This window comes from Pseudoliparis swirei, chromosome 9 (assembly GCF_029220125.1).
Source record: "Pseudoliparis swirei isolate HS2019 ecotype Mariana Trench chromosome 9, NWPU_hadal_v1, whole genome shotgun sequence".
In the NCBI taxonomy this organism is placed as follows: Eukaryota; Metazoa; Chordata; class Actinopteri; order Perciformes; family Liparidae; genus Pseudoliparis; species Pseudoliparis swirei.
Genome location: NC_079396.1, coordinates 26,908,392 through 26,924,736, shown reverse-complemented (window position 1 = coordinate 26,924,736; position 16,345 = coordinate 26,908,392). Strand labels below are relative to the sequence as shown.

The 16,345-nt window shown below is 44.7% G+C and overlaps 2 protein-coding genes across 5 annotated transcripts; one reads left to right on the top strand and one right to left on the bottom strand.

Moving 5' to 3' along the window:
• The first annotated feature begins 2,633 nt into the window (after positions 1–2,633).
• On the top strand, positions 2,634–7,865 carry si:ch73-233m11.2 (NACHT, LRR and PYD domains-containing protein 12). Of its 3 annotated transcripts, XM_056422515.1 has the most exons (9): positions 2,634–2,667; positions 2,945–4,544; positions 5,512–5,673; positions 5,751–5,924; positions 6,013–6,186; positions 6,722–6,895; positions 6,966–7,139; positions 7,223–7,390; positions 7,470–7,865. In XM_056422515.1, the coding sequence occupies exons 2-9, from the start codon at positions 2,956–2,958 to the stop codon at positions 7,537–7,539; spliced, it is 2,685 nt and encodes an 894-aa protein (XP_056278490.1). In that variant the 5' UTR covers positions 2,634–2,667; positions 2,945–2,955; the 3' UTR covers positions 7,540–7,865. The 3 variants fall into 3 exon arrangements, with proteins under 3 accessions (XP_056278490.1, XP_056278489.1, XP_056278491.1); XM_056422514.1 differs by lacking the exon at positions 2,634–2,667 and having other exon boundaries at positions 2,695–4,544; XM_056422516.1 differs by lacking the exons at positions 2,634–2,667; positions 5,751–5,924 and having other exon boundaries at positions 2,695–4,544.
• Positions 7,548–14,809, bottom strand: LOC130199218 (ceramide synthase 5-like). Of its 2 annotated transcripts, XM_056422518.1 has the most exons (11): positions 14,147–14,206; positions 13,764–14,052; positions 11,957–12,059; positions 11,734–11,864; positions 11,574–11,631; positions 11,415–11,465; positions 10,868–10,960; positions 10,509–10,637; positions 9,393–9,499; positions 9,119–9,275; positions 7,548–8,493 (listed from the first exon to the last, which is right to left on the bottom strand). In XM_056422518.1, exons 2-11 carry the CDS (start codon positions 13,826–13,828, stop codon positions 8,362–8,364), a joined length of 1,026 nt encoding a protein of 341 aa, XP_056278493.1. In that variant the 5' UTR covers positions 13,829–14,052; positions 14,147–14,206; the 3' UTR covers positions 7,548–8,361. The 2 variants fall into 2 exon arrangements, with proteins under 2 accessions (XP_056278493.1, XP_056278492.1); XM_056422517.1 differs by lacking the exon at positions 13,764–14,052 and having other exon boundaries at positions 14,147–14,809.
• Between the last annotated feature and the right edge of the window lie 1,536 nt (positions 14,810–16,345).

The following is a 16,345-nucleotide window of genomic DNA, read 5'->3' as shown; positions in this document are numbered from 1 at the left end:
CGCAAGTCGGCGGACGTTTGGTGCAGTTGTGGGAAATGTGTGCCACAAAAAACAGACATAGAGTGCATTTGTTGTAAAGAACACGAACTTATGTCCGATGATATCGTGTCATTAGACCTCATCTGCTTCACACAAAAGAGTGAGCTTGAGAGCTACATCGCGCATAAGCCAGCGCTGGAGATGTCTTTCATTGATGCAATGTTCGGCCCACATGTTCGGGGGCCTGCACCCGAGGGAGAACTGTCAAATCGGTAAGTTAGCCAGTTGTTTCATGTCGGCTAATTTGCGATCACCAGAGTTGGTGTGATTATTACTAATATTCTGAATATATGGATCGAAGTGATCTTCACATACCACGGAGTTTCTGCTGAATGTAAATGTTTTTAAAGTATGCCCGGTTCCTAAATTGTGCAGCCACTTCTTCGCGAGCACCTTCTTTTCCTCTGTACTAGGTTTGGGCACGCAAAAGAACTTTTTAGTCTTGTGAGTCTGTTTATTATTTAGACAACCGAACGCCTTGCACTGCGCCATCTTGGCGTGAACTCCAGACGTGAACTGGTTTGAGGCCACCGATCTATCCCAAGAAGCAACGCGTGTAGAAGTGGCTCCGGATTGGCTGAATTCCTTTCAACGACTCTACGTCATAGTTAGCTTTGACATGAGTAAATAACTGGCAAGATGTCTGCGCCCTGAAGCGTTCACGGACTCGGAATGTTGACAAAGAAATGTAAAGCCTCGGGCTATGCGTGACTTGTTGACAATAGCGGCGGGGAAAATATGATTTATTTGATGCGCCTAATGGATGTAGCACGTTGTTGTTTTGGGCTACAGGTACCCTTTAATGGTCGTCTTCAGTTTGAGGTCACAGTGGACGCAGCTGCAACGAGTTTAAGAGAATAACTTATATATTCAGAAACTGACACATTTATTAAATTCTCAGAAGGACAATTCATTTGTAGCTTTACCCAGTCCAGAGGTCAGAGGTCACAGATCAACACACATGGGTAAAGTAAGGAAATTTAAAAAACCATTTTGCTTTTGTTAACTTAAACCAAATGTAAAAGAAGAATGTATTGTTATTGTATGTATAGGTTTATGTATAGATTTTTTTTAATTACAATTGTTAGATATATATTTATATTCATATACATTTTTATATACCTGTATATAGATTTAAAACCCCCAATGACCACCAGGGGGCAACACTGAGCCCTATCCACGCTCCAAAACAAACATATCCTCTGAAAACAGACCTTTGTGAGTTCATATTTACTAAACTTTAACGTTGCCAGTACATCAATGCTTAATAAAACAAATTAAATAAATCAATTTAAATGTATTTCCTGCTTTCTGACTCACAAACTTGGACAGGACTCTATTGTCAACATCAAAACAGTGGCCACCAAATGTAAGTACCTTTTTTTTAAACTGAAGTTAACACCGTTTTATTTATTTTTTACCCCTGATATCAGGATGTATGTGATATTTTCACAGTTCTCTCCACGCCAGCGACCAAAGTAAAGAAGCAGCAGCCGCGCCGGTCGAGAGCGATCCTCATCAAGACGGTGGAGATCAACAACAGACCGTCCTGAGGCCGAGGAGCGTCAGCACCCTGCCTCCATTGAACTGTGACCTCTTCGTAACCCGCGTTGAGCCGACTGCACCAACGAGACACATGTTTATTTTTCTCCTCCAATATATATATATATATATATATATATATCACATTGATTGCTGTGTTTACAATAGTTAGCTGTATTGTTTGTGTTCCTTTTTTTTCTTGAGTAGTAATCAGGCTGAAACTCCGGGTTAAGTGCCTGAAAGCTGTATTCTCTCTACTGTCCACCAGGGGGCGACTCCTCTGGTTGTATAGAAGTCTATGCTTCATGTGTTAAAGCTGCATTCCCTCTCCTGACCACCAGGGGGCTCCTCTGGTTGTATAGAAGTCTATATAGTGACTCTACTTCTCTTGATGTATTCCCTCAGTAAACATTGTAAACATGAGTTTATGTCTCAGTCTCTAATTTCAAGTCTTCTTCTATACAGCATGATGTCATCATTTTTACTTTATGGTCATTTAGAGTCACACAGACCATAAAGCAGGGGGCGCTTTAGGTGATTGACAGGTCTCTACCACGGCATTGTCCTTTTTTCAATTATATATCATCTAATTTAATGAATATATTTGATGAAAAACTAATCAGATTTTTTAAATTAATTTGAGTTATTATGTGCCCATTATTTTCAATTTAAACATGACAACACCTTCTTATTTAAGGTCACATGGTTATTTATTGTTAATGTTGATATGAAGGGTGTCACTAAAACACATTTCTTATTTTAAGGTGATTATAAACAGATGAAAACACAGTTGTGATTACTATATTCCATTTTCTGCCAATAGATCCTACTAAATGCCACACTGTGCATTTGAGAGAAAAAAAGATAGAGTTATACTCTAAAATAAAAAATGAGCATTTACATTATTTGATTCACTTCCACTCTGTAATGTCATATCATCATTACACTTGCAACCAGTGAGTTTTGAGTCATTTAGGAGCAGAAATATTATAGTTCCGCCTCGTGGCACCGCCTGTAAGGCAGCGCGCAGGGCTCTCGGCAACACACACTTACTTCCTGTTTTGTGGCGCTCGTGGTAAACGGAAGGTAGGTCGCGTGCAACTGCAGCAAAGTACCAACCATTACAACTAGAAACACATCTGTCTATTTCTCATAAATATATTCATATACATTTAGTCTCACTCTTTGTTTTCCCGGTGGAGTTTCTAACTGTTCTTCCACTTCCGTGTTTTCTTTTTTACGTTACTGTCGCTTTAAATGACAGCTTCTAATGCGCGGGAGTACAGTTTATTACGGTGCCGTCTACACATGTTATACATGTTGTTTTTCTGATAATTCCTTCACCCGCTATATATTTTTACAGCGATTTACAACATGGACGAAGACGCCGCCCTGAGGTCAAAGGTCACGTCGACCCTCCTCCTCGGAGAGCCGCCCGTCAGCGTGGTAAACGACAACAAGTACATCTCCCCGCCGACCGCCGGAGACGCGGACCACGACCGGCCCTCTCTCGACGCCGCCATCCACGCCGCCCTGTCCGGCGGACCCAGAACGGTGGTGCTGCTCGGCCCCGAGGGGTCGGGCAAGACCACGGCTCTGGAGAAGCTGGTGGTGGGCTGGGCCCGAGGGGAGCACCTCCAGAACTTCTCCTTCGTGTTCCACCTCCGGTTCCGGGAGTTGAGTTCCCTCGACGGGACGCCGCTCTCCCTGGAGACGTTGATGCGGCGCCACGGCGGCCGTCACCTCCCTCCGGAGGCCGTGCGTCAGGTCCTGCGGAACCCCGAGAGCGCCCTGTTTGTTTTCGACGATCTGGATCGGTGCGACCGCGGCTCGGACCCCTCCGCGGTCCCGCCGTGCTCCGACCCCGGACGGGCGGCGCCCGTGTCCGGCTTGGTGGCGGGCTTGTTCGGCGGGTCGCTGCTGAAAGGCGTCGCCGTCGCGGCGGCGACCCGGCCGACCGAGAGTCGGGAGTTCTTCCCGAGCGGCGCCCGCCGGGTGCAGGTGTCGGGGTTCCTGAAGCCGCAGAGAGAGGCCTACTTCCGCGGGTTCTTCCCCGACGACCCGGCCGCCGCCGCCGCGGCGAGCGCGCACATGGAGAGCACGCTCGGCTTCTACGAGTTCTGCACCTCGCCCAGATTCTGCTGGACGGTTTGCTCCGTCTACAAGTCCCTGATGGACGCCGGCGCCGAACTTCCCGAGACGCTCTCGCAGCTGTACGCGGGCGTCCTGGTGCGCCTGACCCGGGCGCTCCGGCTGAACGAGGCCCGCGGCAGAGCGCTGGTCTCGGCCCTCGGCGAGATGGCGTCCCGTTGCCTCGTCGGCTCGGACTCCAGTTGCGCCGAGGAGGAGATGGATTCTTTCGGCTTTCGACCGTTTCTTAAGGAGGCCGGCGCGTTCCTGCGAGTAGACGATGACGGCGGCGACCGGTCAGACGGACGCCGCCGCGTCTTCTCCTTCCACTCCCGACCGATACAGGAGTTCTTCTTGGCCGCGGCCTTTCTGTGGGACCCGTCGTCCGGCGGCGTGGAGGAGACGTTGGCGAAGCACGAAGGCCGCGCCGAGTTCCTCGACGTCTTCCTGTCGGGGCTCTCGCAGCCGCTTCGCCGCCGGCCGCTGGAGGCCGCGCTCGGGGCGCCGAACGCCGAGCGGGTCGCGGACTTCAACCGCTGGTTCAGAAGCGACTCGCGCGAGGCGCTGGCGGGATGCCGCAAGGACCGACACCTCCGCTGCTTCCGGATGCTTCTGGAAGCCGGAAACGAGAGTCTGGTGAAGGAGGTCGTCGACGCCGCGGCGCGGATCGGCATCAGCTACGGAGACGTGAGCCTCCGGGACTGCGCGGCCCTCGGCTACGTCGTCTCTCGGCTCGGCGGGGTGGAGCACTTGAATCTTTACCGGACGGGTCACCTGACGGGGGCGCAGGCGGAGACGCTGGCGCCGGCCATGCGCTTGTCGCGGGAGATAAAGTGAGTTCAACGCATCGATCCGTCTTCACGTGTTCGGCCGCCGCCGTACGCTCCCGTTCAAAAGTTTGGAGTCACAAGAGACGCTCTTGTTCCTTGACGTCCAGAGTCAGAGTACAGTAAGCAAGTATGTAAGCAAGTAGGTATGCAAGTAAGTATGCAAGTAAGTAAGTATGTAGGTATGCAAGTAAGTATGTAAGTAAGTATACAAGTAAGTAAGTAAGTAGGTCATTAAGAATGTAAGTAAATAAGTATCTAAGTAAGTACGTACACTACCGTTCAAAAGTTTGGGGTCACTTTGAAACGTCCTTATTTTTCAAAGCTCTGTTTTCTCCAATGAAGAGAACATTAAATGAATCATAACTCTCTACATAGTTTATGTGTACATGACTATTCTCTGGTATCGAATGAAGTCTCTACAGAGGTGTGTAGAGGCCCATCTCCATGTTCTAATGGTACATTGTGTTATCGCCTTAGAAGACTAGCGGAGGGGTAGAAAACCCTTTTAATGTGAGCGCAGCTGAAAACAGTTATGCTGGTGAGAGAAGCTATAAAACTGGCCTTCCTTTGAGCCACAAGAAGAACTACATTAATATTTACAATAAAAATCATTATAAATAAAAGTGTGTTTTCATGGACATTTAATAATAAAAATAAAGGTTTGTTGGACATTTTTTGTTCCAATAAAAGTCTTGAAGGCAAACGTGTTTGGTTGTTTTTGAGGAAGTGGGGCTTCTCTTCTAGAGAGTATTTTGTTTTTCACATTTAGTTTTTGGGTGTTTCGCATCTCGCCACCAATTCGTGTGGACCGTCTTCTGTATTTCTATCCTTGTCAACGTCTCGACTAGATTTTATATTCATCTGATAAATAAAAGTGTGAGTTTTCTTGGAAAACACCAAATTGCCTGGGTGACCCCAAACTTTTGAACGGTCGTGTACGTAATATCGCTCCGTCTGCCCCCCCCCTCAGCTTGAACAGCAGCTCCTTGAGTTCTGCCGCCGCCACCCACCTGGCCTCGGCTCTCAGCGGCGGCGCCACCGAGGAGCTGGACCTCTCTCAAAGCGCCCTCGGAGACGACACGTTCAAAACCCTCTGCGCCGGACTCAGAAACTGCAAGCTGCGCACATTAAAGTGAGAATGATGGGAAATCGGGAAAAAAGGCTTCATTTTGTCGACGCTGACGTTATTAACCCCTCGATGCGCCCCAGACTTCGAGCGTGCACGCTGACCGAGGCGAGCTGCGGGGCCCTGGCGTGCCTCGTGACCTCTGGCGCCCCCCAGCTGCGCGTGTTGGAAGTGGGGTTCAATAAGATCGGGGACCGGGGCTTCGTGGAGCTGTGCAGAGCGCTGCAGCGTCCTCTCTGCAGACTCCAGGAGCTCCAGTATGTTCTTCTATACCGGGCAGCAGTATATTAGTATTACAAGTTAAAAGTTTGTTTTATTTATCTTTGTATGTTTGTGTATTTAAAGGCTGCACAACTGTGACTTGACCGCCGCCTCGGTGGAGGCTCTGTCGGCCGCCCTGTGTTCGGGACACTCTGAGTTGAGGAAAGTCGATCTGACGAGAAACCTGATTGGTGAGCGGGGAGTGGAGGCGCTGAGCAAGTCTCTGCAGCACCCGCTGTGCACACTGACGAGCCTCAAGTAAGTGTTGCAACGACACAATCACACTAAATATTTATATATATAGATATATTTATATATATGTATGTAAATATATATTTAAATATTTGTATTTATATATAAATATAGATTTATTTATATATATCTATAAATAGATAAAATTAATAATTATATTCAATATTTATATAAATTATTTTTTATAAATAATAAATGTAATATATTTTTATTTATCTATAAATATATTCATTCATAAAAATAATTTATATTAATTCATTTATATAGATATATATTAAAACAATTATTATTATAAATATACTATATAAACATCCATATATATTTATTTCTCTAAATGAATATATTTTTTATCAATATATTTATTTCTAAAAATGTATTTATATCTTAATTAAATAGAATTTAAATATGAATATACATGTATTATCATATTGACCAGCCCTACTATGTAGATATAAAAAGCTTATTCTAAGATAACTAGACTCAACGATTCTCATATAACTCCAAATATCTTTTTAAATGACCACTATTTGTTTATCTTCAGTTTATTCGACTGCGAGTTGACGGGCGCCTGCTGTGCTCATTTCTCGGAGGCCCTGATGTCGTCCTGCTGCTCCCTGACCGAGCTGGACCTGTCGGTGAACGACCTGCGCCAGGAGGGGGCGCTGCTGCTCTGCCGAGCCCTCCGCCGACCCGGCTGTCCGATCCAAAAGCTCAGGTAGGACCGGTCCAAACGCCCCTCTCGAGGCTCCGCCCCCTTTCCCCTGACAGACGCTCCCGCTCCGCAGCCTGCAGCGGTGCCAGTTGACGGCGCCGGTCTTCGAGGAGCTGAGCTCGGTGCTGAGGGGGGGCGCCTCCCGACTGACGTCCCTGAGCGTGGGTTTGAACGCCGTGGGGGACCGGGGGGTGAAACACCTCTGGGACGCCGTGGCGCATCCCAGCTGTCTGCTGGAGGAGCTGGAGTGAGGTCACCACGACTAGAAATACAAGAAGACCAAAACACTCCTCGTCAGCGCTCCTCCAAACGCCTTCTCTCCTCGGGCAGCGTCGAGATGACCGGTCTGACGGACGCCGGCGTCCAGGACCTGTGCGGCGCCCTGAGGACCAGCAGCACCCTGAGGAGCCTGGAGCTGAGGAACAACGCCATGACGGACGCCGCCGTCCCGGCCCTCGTCCGCGCCGCGCGGGACAGCGACAGCATGCTGGAGATGAAGTGAGCGGGACGGGGGGAAAAAACATCTTTTTGAGAAGAAAAATACTGAAATGAAATAATGAAACCAACTCTCTTTCAGCCTGAAGTACAACGACTTCAGCGAGGACGTCTTCGAGCTGATGGACGAGTGCGAGAAGATAAGATACTGAAGAAGAAGAAGTTTTGGTCTCAGGCTGCTCACGTGCAGAGTTTATTTCACGGGTTTAAAGATGAAATTTACATAAAACAGAAGAAAAGAAATAACAATTAAATCATCAAAATACTTATTTGAAGTCCTCTTTTCGGGCAAAAATGACAAATTCGAAGTTTCCTTTTGCTTTTCTTGACATCAAGTCAAAAATATAGTTTCAATCGTTGGACATTTTTTTTGTTAATCTGAAGTTCGAAACTTTTCGCTTTATTTTCCAGATGAAAACCAGAAATTAAAGGCAGATTAACCGATGATTTAAAATAAAAATAAATCCTTCACAATTCATTGCTGAATTTGGTACAAATATTGTTTTATGAAGAAATCTTTGGCATCGTAAGAGATGTTAAGGCTGATCGCAGTGATTTGTTTAAACCGCTGTAAATATATTACCAATTTCACAAATAAAATGTATTTACATGTAGAAAATGCTTAGGTTTTTTTGGACAATAGCTGTGTTGTCATGCTCCGTTTCAATTTCTAACTTCTAACACACATGCACACGCACACACACACACACTCACACATCTCCGTCTACTCCTGCAAGCAGAAGTCAGGTATAAACCTCAGTGTAAACCCGCCTCGGTGAGAATGTCTTTATTCCACAGAGGCTCCGCCCCCTAAATCCAACGCCACGCTTCGATTCAACCTCTTTCTGGGTCTTTACTTTTTTTGGAAGGGGGGGAGGGGGGGGCAGTCTTTACCAGGAGATCAAAATCACAAGGTGGGTCACGCAGGTGAATAAAAACCACACTTGGAGGTGCACGTTGCCCCCCCACGGGGCTCAGTGGTCGTGAGCGTCTCCGTTCAGGGTCCCGGTGTGACCCGCGTCCTTCGGCTTGAGACTCGGACCGGAGCCGGAATAAATCTCCTCGTCCGAGCTGCTCTCGATGTCGCTGCGGTCGTCTTTCGCCACCTGCAGGATGGAAAACAAGCCAACGGGTATTTAGTGACGTGCCAGAGGATCGGACACATTAAAAGGACCCGATCAGCTCGCTGGAAAGACCCAGGAAGGTCAATACGATTTTTATACATATATATATATATATAAATTAATATATTTATATATGTATATATATTTATATATATTTTTTCAACACCTTTATATATATTTATGTATATGTATGATAAAAAATATATAAAAATAAATATATTAATTTATATATATAAATTAATATATATATATATCTATGTTAAAAAGAAATATATATATATACGTTTAAAAAATATGTATGTATAAATATATTTTATATATATATATATAGAGAGAGATAGTTCAATTTTTTTCTTTCCAGGGAAAAATTATGACGATTTTCCACTGAAGGGAAAGTGCGTTTAGTGGAGGTCAATCTTTTCTTCATATGCATCAGTCTGACAATGGGGTGTTGGAGCAGATACCCGGGTCACGACTTTCTTCTCTGTGCGACCCGATTGGTGCTCAAAGCTCATTTTAAACCAATGAAAAGCATGGACAGTTTTAGACCGGCAAAAGCCTGCTCCGACCCGATTGGTCGATACAAAAACGAGAAAGCGGCGCCGACCTTCCCCTTGAACACGGCTTTGATGGCGATGCGAGCGATGAGGTAGAACCAGATGACGTGCAGGACCTGCAGCACCAGCAGCAGCCCGTTGAGCAGCCACCAGGACCCGTACGGCCCGACGATCTCCCAGCTCTCGATCAGAACGCTGTGAACGACCCTGCAACACACACACACACACACACACACGTGGTATTTGACCTCATGAGGACACAGATTCTCTGATGGTCGAGGCGCGGCAGACATTTGGCTGGTAAATGAGGCTCATTTGAATCACCAGAACGGGTAGATGACGAGCCGCGTGATGAAGAAGGTCACGCTGAACACCACGAACAGGCCGTCGCACAGACGCTGGCACTTGGCGTAGTTTGCCAGCTTGGCGGCCTGGAGGGATAGATAAGGAAATAATTAGGATCTCACACACACACACACACAACAGTATCTCCAGGAAGTGAGTCCCTGAAAAAAAACATAAATATACGACAAAATTAATAAAACATATATAATATATATGTATGTATAATTATATCAAATATATATATATAAATATTTCATAAAATATATATATTTTATTTAAAATATATATTTATAAATATAATATATATTATATAAAATACATAAATATTTCATCTGAAATATATATAAAATATAATATAAATTATATATATATTATCTAAAATATATTATTTGTATATTTTATCTAAAATAGGCATCTTATCTAAAACATATATATATATATTTTTTCTCCCCCACACACACACACACACGAGCGGATCAGTGGATCATGACTCTCTCCTCTCGTCTTTGAGTATTTAACAACCCAAACTTGTTCCTCTGCATTCCAGAGACGCCGCATCATCGTGGTGCTAATAATCAGAGCACACACACACACACACACACACACACACACACACACACACACACACACACACACACACACACACACACACACACACACACACACACACACACACACACACACACACACACACACACACACACACACACACACACACACACACACACACACACACACACACACACACACACACACACACACACACACACACACAGAGACACACACACACACACAGAGACATACACACACACACAGACACACACACACACACACAGAGACACACACACACACACAGAGACACACACACACACACAGAGACACACACACACACACACAGAGACACACACATACAGAGACACACAGAGACACACACACATACAGAGACACACACATACACAGACACACACACACATACAGAGACACAGACACACACACACACACACACAGAGACACACACACACACACACACACACACTTTTTTTAGCTCTTTAAAAAAATGTTTTACGTGAATGTCGTTATTTGCCGTTTCTTCACCTCGAGGAAGATGTCGGACGCGTCGTGCACGCACATGACCAGCGTGCCCACCCGCAGCATGTTGTTGGCGTAGGACACGGTGATGAGGAAGATGGTGGCCAGGTGATGGACGAGCATGAGGATGAAGTCCTGGCGGCGGCGAGGAGGAGAGACGACAGAACAGGCGGCGTCAGGTAAATAAAACAAACAAAAACACCTGCAGCTGAATGTAAACAACCAGCTGGAGGACTTGTGTAAACACCGGCGGTCGAGCTGAACCTACGCACCGGCGACGCCCGACCCGTTTCTCAAACAACCAGACGATTGTTCTCAGAGCGCTCGGCCGGCCCGACGCCGGGCGCCACGCGCCGTTTACTCACCTTGCGCTTCACGTCGATGAACTGGGAGAACATCAGAGACCAGTAGAAGGAGAGCTCGGCCGCGTAGTGGATGAACTGCTCAGAGCTCTGATGCTGTGGGAGGGAGACGTGACAACAGGTAAACACCTTCGACAAACAGAGAGATATATATATATACACACATACATATATATATATAGATTATATATTTACACTTACATATATATGTATATATAAATACATAAATAAATGTTTATATACAAATAAATATATATATATACAAATGAATAAATATATATAAATATATATATACACACAAATGCATATAAATATATACGAATAAATATATACATTTATATACAAATATATATTTATTTATATCTATTTGTATTTTTTAATACAAATAAATATATATATACACACACAAATATGTATATATAGAAATAAATACATATAAATAAATAAATATATACAAATAAATATATATATATATATATATATATAGGGAGACGAGTCGGAATGAAAATGTCCTGAATACAAATGATAAATTAAAAAAACGTATGTTCACCTGGAAAGGGTAGTTGAACCAACACTGCCTGGTGTCCCACGTCCACGGCGACTTGGAGGCAAACAGATGAAACGTTCATATTAATATTAAAACATCAGCAGGAGTAGCATAACATACAGTTATTATTATTATTATTATTATTATTAAGACTCGACTCACCGACCACAGGTGTCTGACGGCGTAGACTAAGATCCCGAAGTAGAAGGTCAACCTCCACCTGAGGAGACAGGAAAGAAACCCAATGAAACTTCTTCAACTTCTTCTTCTTCTTCTTCCTCCAAAGTCTTCAGGGACTCGAACGCCCTGGCTGTGAACTCACATGCTCTCGCAGAACTTCTTCTGCACGGCGGGCCTGTCCTGGTTCCGACGGACCCGAAGCCACCTCTGGATTTTACGCTCGTCCCAGTCCAGCTGCTTGGAAAGGCCCTCCAGTTGCCTCGTGTCTGGACTCTGTGTGTGTGGGGGGGGGCAACGAGAGGTGAACTACAACTCGCCGGACGCTTCCGGGTCGCGTTGGAGCAACATTTTTGACAGACGCATACCGTTTTGGACTGGTGCACTCTCTCCAGGACCGCATTGGGCTGAGCTTGGCGAGGCGCTCCCGCCTGGATCTGAAGTATGCGGGCACAGGGCTTGGCCACCAGCCTGTATACACAGAGAGAGAGAGGAGGGGGGGAGAGAGAGGGGGGGTGTGACACAGATGTGTACAGAGAGACGAGGAGAAAGTCAGGGAGATAAAGTTAAGATAAGACGTGACCTCCTGCATTGACTCAGACTGTCGACACACACACACACACACACACAGTAATGGTTTACTTTGTCTTGGTGTGTGTGTGTGTGTGTGGGGGGGGGGTCTTGGGAATGTGACGATCCGGGAGATGTTGGGACGGCAACGCTGATGTGTGTCACATGCCCAAATATCTAAACTGTAGAAACCTGACATGGAAGTGAAGCTTTTTTTTTTTTTGTGTGTGGGGGGGGGGCTTTCATGGAGCATTTAATCCAAATGAAGGGGGGGGGGGCACATGCAACACACACACACGCACACACACGTCATTTAGCTGCACTTTGGTGTTGTTTTTGGACTGAGGAATACAGATGTGATGTTTTTTCTTTTTTTTAAAGCACATTTAAAACCCAGACTCAGTGACACTCGGGAGGGGGAGGAGCCATCTTTGACTCGTTATATCACAACGCCAACAGAGGTAAACATGCGTGTCATCCCCTCCAGAAGGAATGCTGACAGCCAGGCACGTGCACAGATAGAGCCCTAGTGGTGCTCAAGCTCCGCCCCTTTGCCCTGGATGAGTAAAGTGCCCTTTTTGCTGGAGAATTTTTTTATTCATCCGTATTTAAGAATAAAAGTTACTCTCTCTGTCATCAAGTCCCCCCAAATGTGTTTTATCATTATTGTGAGAATTTCGCCCTGACATGCTCCGCGGCGCTCACGAGCCCCCCCCCCCCCCCCGCTGCGCTCCTCCCTCCTCCTCCTCCTCCACTTCCTCCTCCGCGCAGGTCTCCTCGCGCCACCAAACGGGTGCACCTCCTTTTCTTCTGACCCGCAGCATCAGACACACAGATCATGACGGTGTTTGTCCCCTGACGTTGTTTTGTGACCAACCACAACATTAGCGCTGCTGAAATCATGACATCACAACTGGTCCGACGTTTCCTAAAAAATTTTTTTTTAAACTCCGTGATTTCAAAGCCTCGTCCAGCTGTTTACTGACGTTAGTTATGTTTAGAGAATAGAGAGGGAGAGAGAAGAGAAAGAAGAGAGAGGAGAGAGAGAGAAGAGAGAAGAGAGAGAGAGAATTCTTATTCCGTTCTATTTAACAGGGGCTAGTCTAGGATTTGCGTGGCCAGACTGAAAAAAAATCATAAGGCCTCTTGTTCAGAGGGCCGGGCCAAATGTGGAGGCGGGCCGTATCCGGCCCGCGGGCCGTAGTTTGAGGACCACTGCTCTTGGCTATTGATGTCTATCAATATCGCTCATTTTGAAAATGACGTAAGAGGGCGATACGGATCCGTATCAGACCAGCGAGGAGGGCAATACGTGGCTGGCATGACGCCCCATCAACCAATCAGAACGCTTGTACTGTTGTTGCTATATAATAATTCATCTTTATTCATAAAGAAAATGTAAGCTAGCGGTCTGATGCTGCCAGAGGAAACGCAGGTCGAGGATGTATTGCTCCATCAGTGTATTGCTGCTAATGCTTCAACTCTGTCAGAATTTTTTTTTCGCATTGGGTGCCCTTTTTTTTGGTTTGAGCACCTGCCCCCCAAAATGTCTGTGCACGTGCCTGCTGACAGCAGCATTAATACAGAGGCGATGGCACAAACAACCTCCAGGGAGAGGAGAAGCCCGGTGAGGTCACGTGGTGGGGAAGAAGGAGCCGCAGCCGTCCCATCTACGGAGTCAATTTGTTTAAAATAAAGACAACTAACTTCCAACAGGTCGAGTGTGTGTGTGTGTGTGTGTGTGTGTGTGTGTGTGTGGTTCTCCTTTGGGTGTCGAGAGAGCTCGCGTGCATAGAGAATGAGTCACGTATTGGGCTCATTCAAAGGGTTTGGTAGCAGCTTTTCCACTCTTCATGTTGCCACATCGGCTAAAACCCCTCAACGGAGCACAAAACTAAAAAGAAAGAGAGAAAAGGAGGGGGGGAAAGCCACGGAAAAAACCCACGGAATCAACAACAAATAAATAAAAAAGGAGCGTGTCGGTGTACCTTTCAAACAGCAGCCGCAGCAGGGACAACAGCACGGCCAGCGGCAGGGCGTACAGGAGGTGTCTGATCCGGGGGTACTCCACGCCAGGTGGGGGTCGCTCCAGGTCCGCCCAGGTAACATTTTCGGGAAGCCAAAATCTCTCACTCCAAATCCAGTCTGAGATAGAGGAAGTCATCGGAGGGGGAGGGGGAGGAGGAGGAGGGGGGGAGAGAGCGTGTGCAAGAAAGAAAGCAACACACAAACACACACACCAACAAAAACAAGAAAGAAAGAAAAGAAAAAAAGCCGCGCGAGATCAAAAGAAGGCAAAGTGATACAAAAGTAGCGACTCCTCGCGCATGCGGTCGCTGAGTAACGGAAACGACCCGCTCGGTGGAGATGTGTCCACCGAGAGAAGAAGAGGCTCACTTCTGGTTCAGCTCGACACGTAAGGCTCAGCCTGAAGGGCGACACCCACCTGATGAGGCAACTTCTTCTTCTTCTCCTCCTCCTCTTTCTTCTATCTCTTCTTCGGGGGGGATGAACACGCGGTTTTCACAGGCCGCGCGTGCTGTTTTTCGTGTGGGATTGTATTAGTGTCAAGATAACATATGAAACGTGGTTAGCTCTCGACTTGAGTACTTTTAGGAGAAGTTAGGCAATTAAACGGTCACACGACTGTCTTCGTTTGGTGGTAAGTTACAGTTTAAATGTATGAAAACAAATGTTTTACACATGTGACTTAATATTTAATAAGGGAAATGTCATTTAATTATAACTACTTAGCTACATCCAGTAAGATACCATTATTTAACTAGTATTGGCTTAAGCTAATATAAGATGCCATTAGCTCTAAATTTAAGTAGTTTAGTATCAAGTATTCATCATCACAGGCAATTAAGAGAACATATATGTTGGAGTTGTTTGGTGGTAAATTACGACAGTTTAAATGTATAAAAACAAATGTTTGGACACATTTAACCCAGTGAGTTAATATTTAATAAGAGAAATACTATTTAATCATAACTATCAGCTACTTGCAGCCAGTAAGATGTCATTATTTAACTAGTATGAGCTAAACTAACATTAACTTAAGCTAATATAAGATGCCATTAGCTCTAAATTGAAGTAGTTTAGGATGAATTATTCATCATCACAGGCAATTAACAGTAACTTGATATATGTTGGAGTTGTTTGGTGCTAAGTTACAACAGTTTAAATGTATAAAAACAAATGTTTGGACACATTTAACCCTGTGACTTAATATTTAATAAGGAAGTGAATATCAAAACAACTAGCTAACGGCTAGTTATCTAGCTATCAGTTAGCTACACCCAGTTAGCCCACATTATTTTATGTTCAGTAACTAATATAATATTTATTAAGGGAAATATCATTTAATCATAACAGCTATTAGTTAGCTACATCCAGTAATGTTATTATTTCACTAACATTAGCTAAACTAACATTAACTTAAGCTAATATAAGATGCCATTAGCTCTAAATTGAAGTAGTTTAGGATGAATTATTCATCATCACAGGCAATTAACAGTAACTTGATATATGTTGGAGTTGTTTGGTGCTAAGTTACAACAGTTTAAATGTATAAAAACAAATGTTTAGACACATTTAACTCTGTGACTTAATATTTAATTAGGAAGTGAATATCTAGCTAACGGCTATTTATCTAGCTATCAGTTAGCTACATTTAGTAAGATGCTATTATTTACTCATATTAGCTAAACTAACATTAACTTAAGCTAATATAAGATGCCATTAGCTCTAAATTTAAGTAGTTAAATATATTTTGGAGTTGTTTGGTGGTAAATTACAACAGTTATAAAAACAAATGTTTGTACACTTTTAACCCTGTGACTTAATATATAATAAGGAAGTGAATATCAAAACGGCTGTTAGCTAACAGCTAGTTCTAGCTATCAGTTAGCTACATCCAGTTAGCTAACGTTATGTGATGTTAGCTATCTGGATGTAGTAGTATAAAGCTAGTTGAGGAAGTTAGTTAACTGTATGTTATCATGACGGGTAAAACAAAAACTTAAAGCCACTAAAAGTTTTTATTGAGTAAAAAACTTTCATGAAGTTGAAAAATTCATCCAAAAAATCCTGAAAAATTACATGAAGTAAATACAAATAATCCTGGTGTTAAAAACAATCCTGACTTCCAGTAGACGGCCTTCACAAAAACGACCTTAGTTTTA

What these genes read in the sequence shown, in the direction of transcription:
- si:ch73-233m11.2 (XM_056422515.1), top strand. Translation starts at nt 2,956, where the DNA reads ATGGACGAAGACGCCGCCCTGAGGTCAAAGGTCACGTCGACCCTCCTC. An exon ending in TGCAGACTCCAGGAGCTCCA is followed by an intron (nt 5,925 to 6,012) that starts GTATGTTCTTCT and finishes GTGTATTTAAAG; the next exon opens with GCTGCACAACTGTGACTTGA. An exon ending in TGTCTGCTGGAGGAGCTGGA is followed by an intron (nt 7,140 to 7,222) that starts GTGAGGTCACCA and finishes CTCCTCGGGCAG; the next exon opens with CGTCGAGATGACCGGTCTGA.
- LOC130199218 (XM_056422517.1), bottom strand. Translation starts at nt 14,322, where the DNA reads ATGACTTCCTCTATCTCAGACTGGATTTGGAGTGAGAGATTTTGGCTT. An exon ending in GAGTGCACCAGTCCAAAACG is followed by an intron (nt 11,865 to 11,956) that starts GTATGCGTCTGT and finishes CCACACACACAG; the next exon opens with AGTCCAGACACGAGGCAACT. An exon ending in GGTTCAACTACCCTTTCCAG is followed by an intron (nt 10,961 to 11,414) that starts GTGAACATACGT and finishes TCCCTCCCACAG; the next exon opens with CATCAGAGCTCTGAGCAGTT.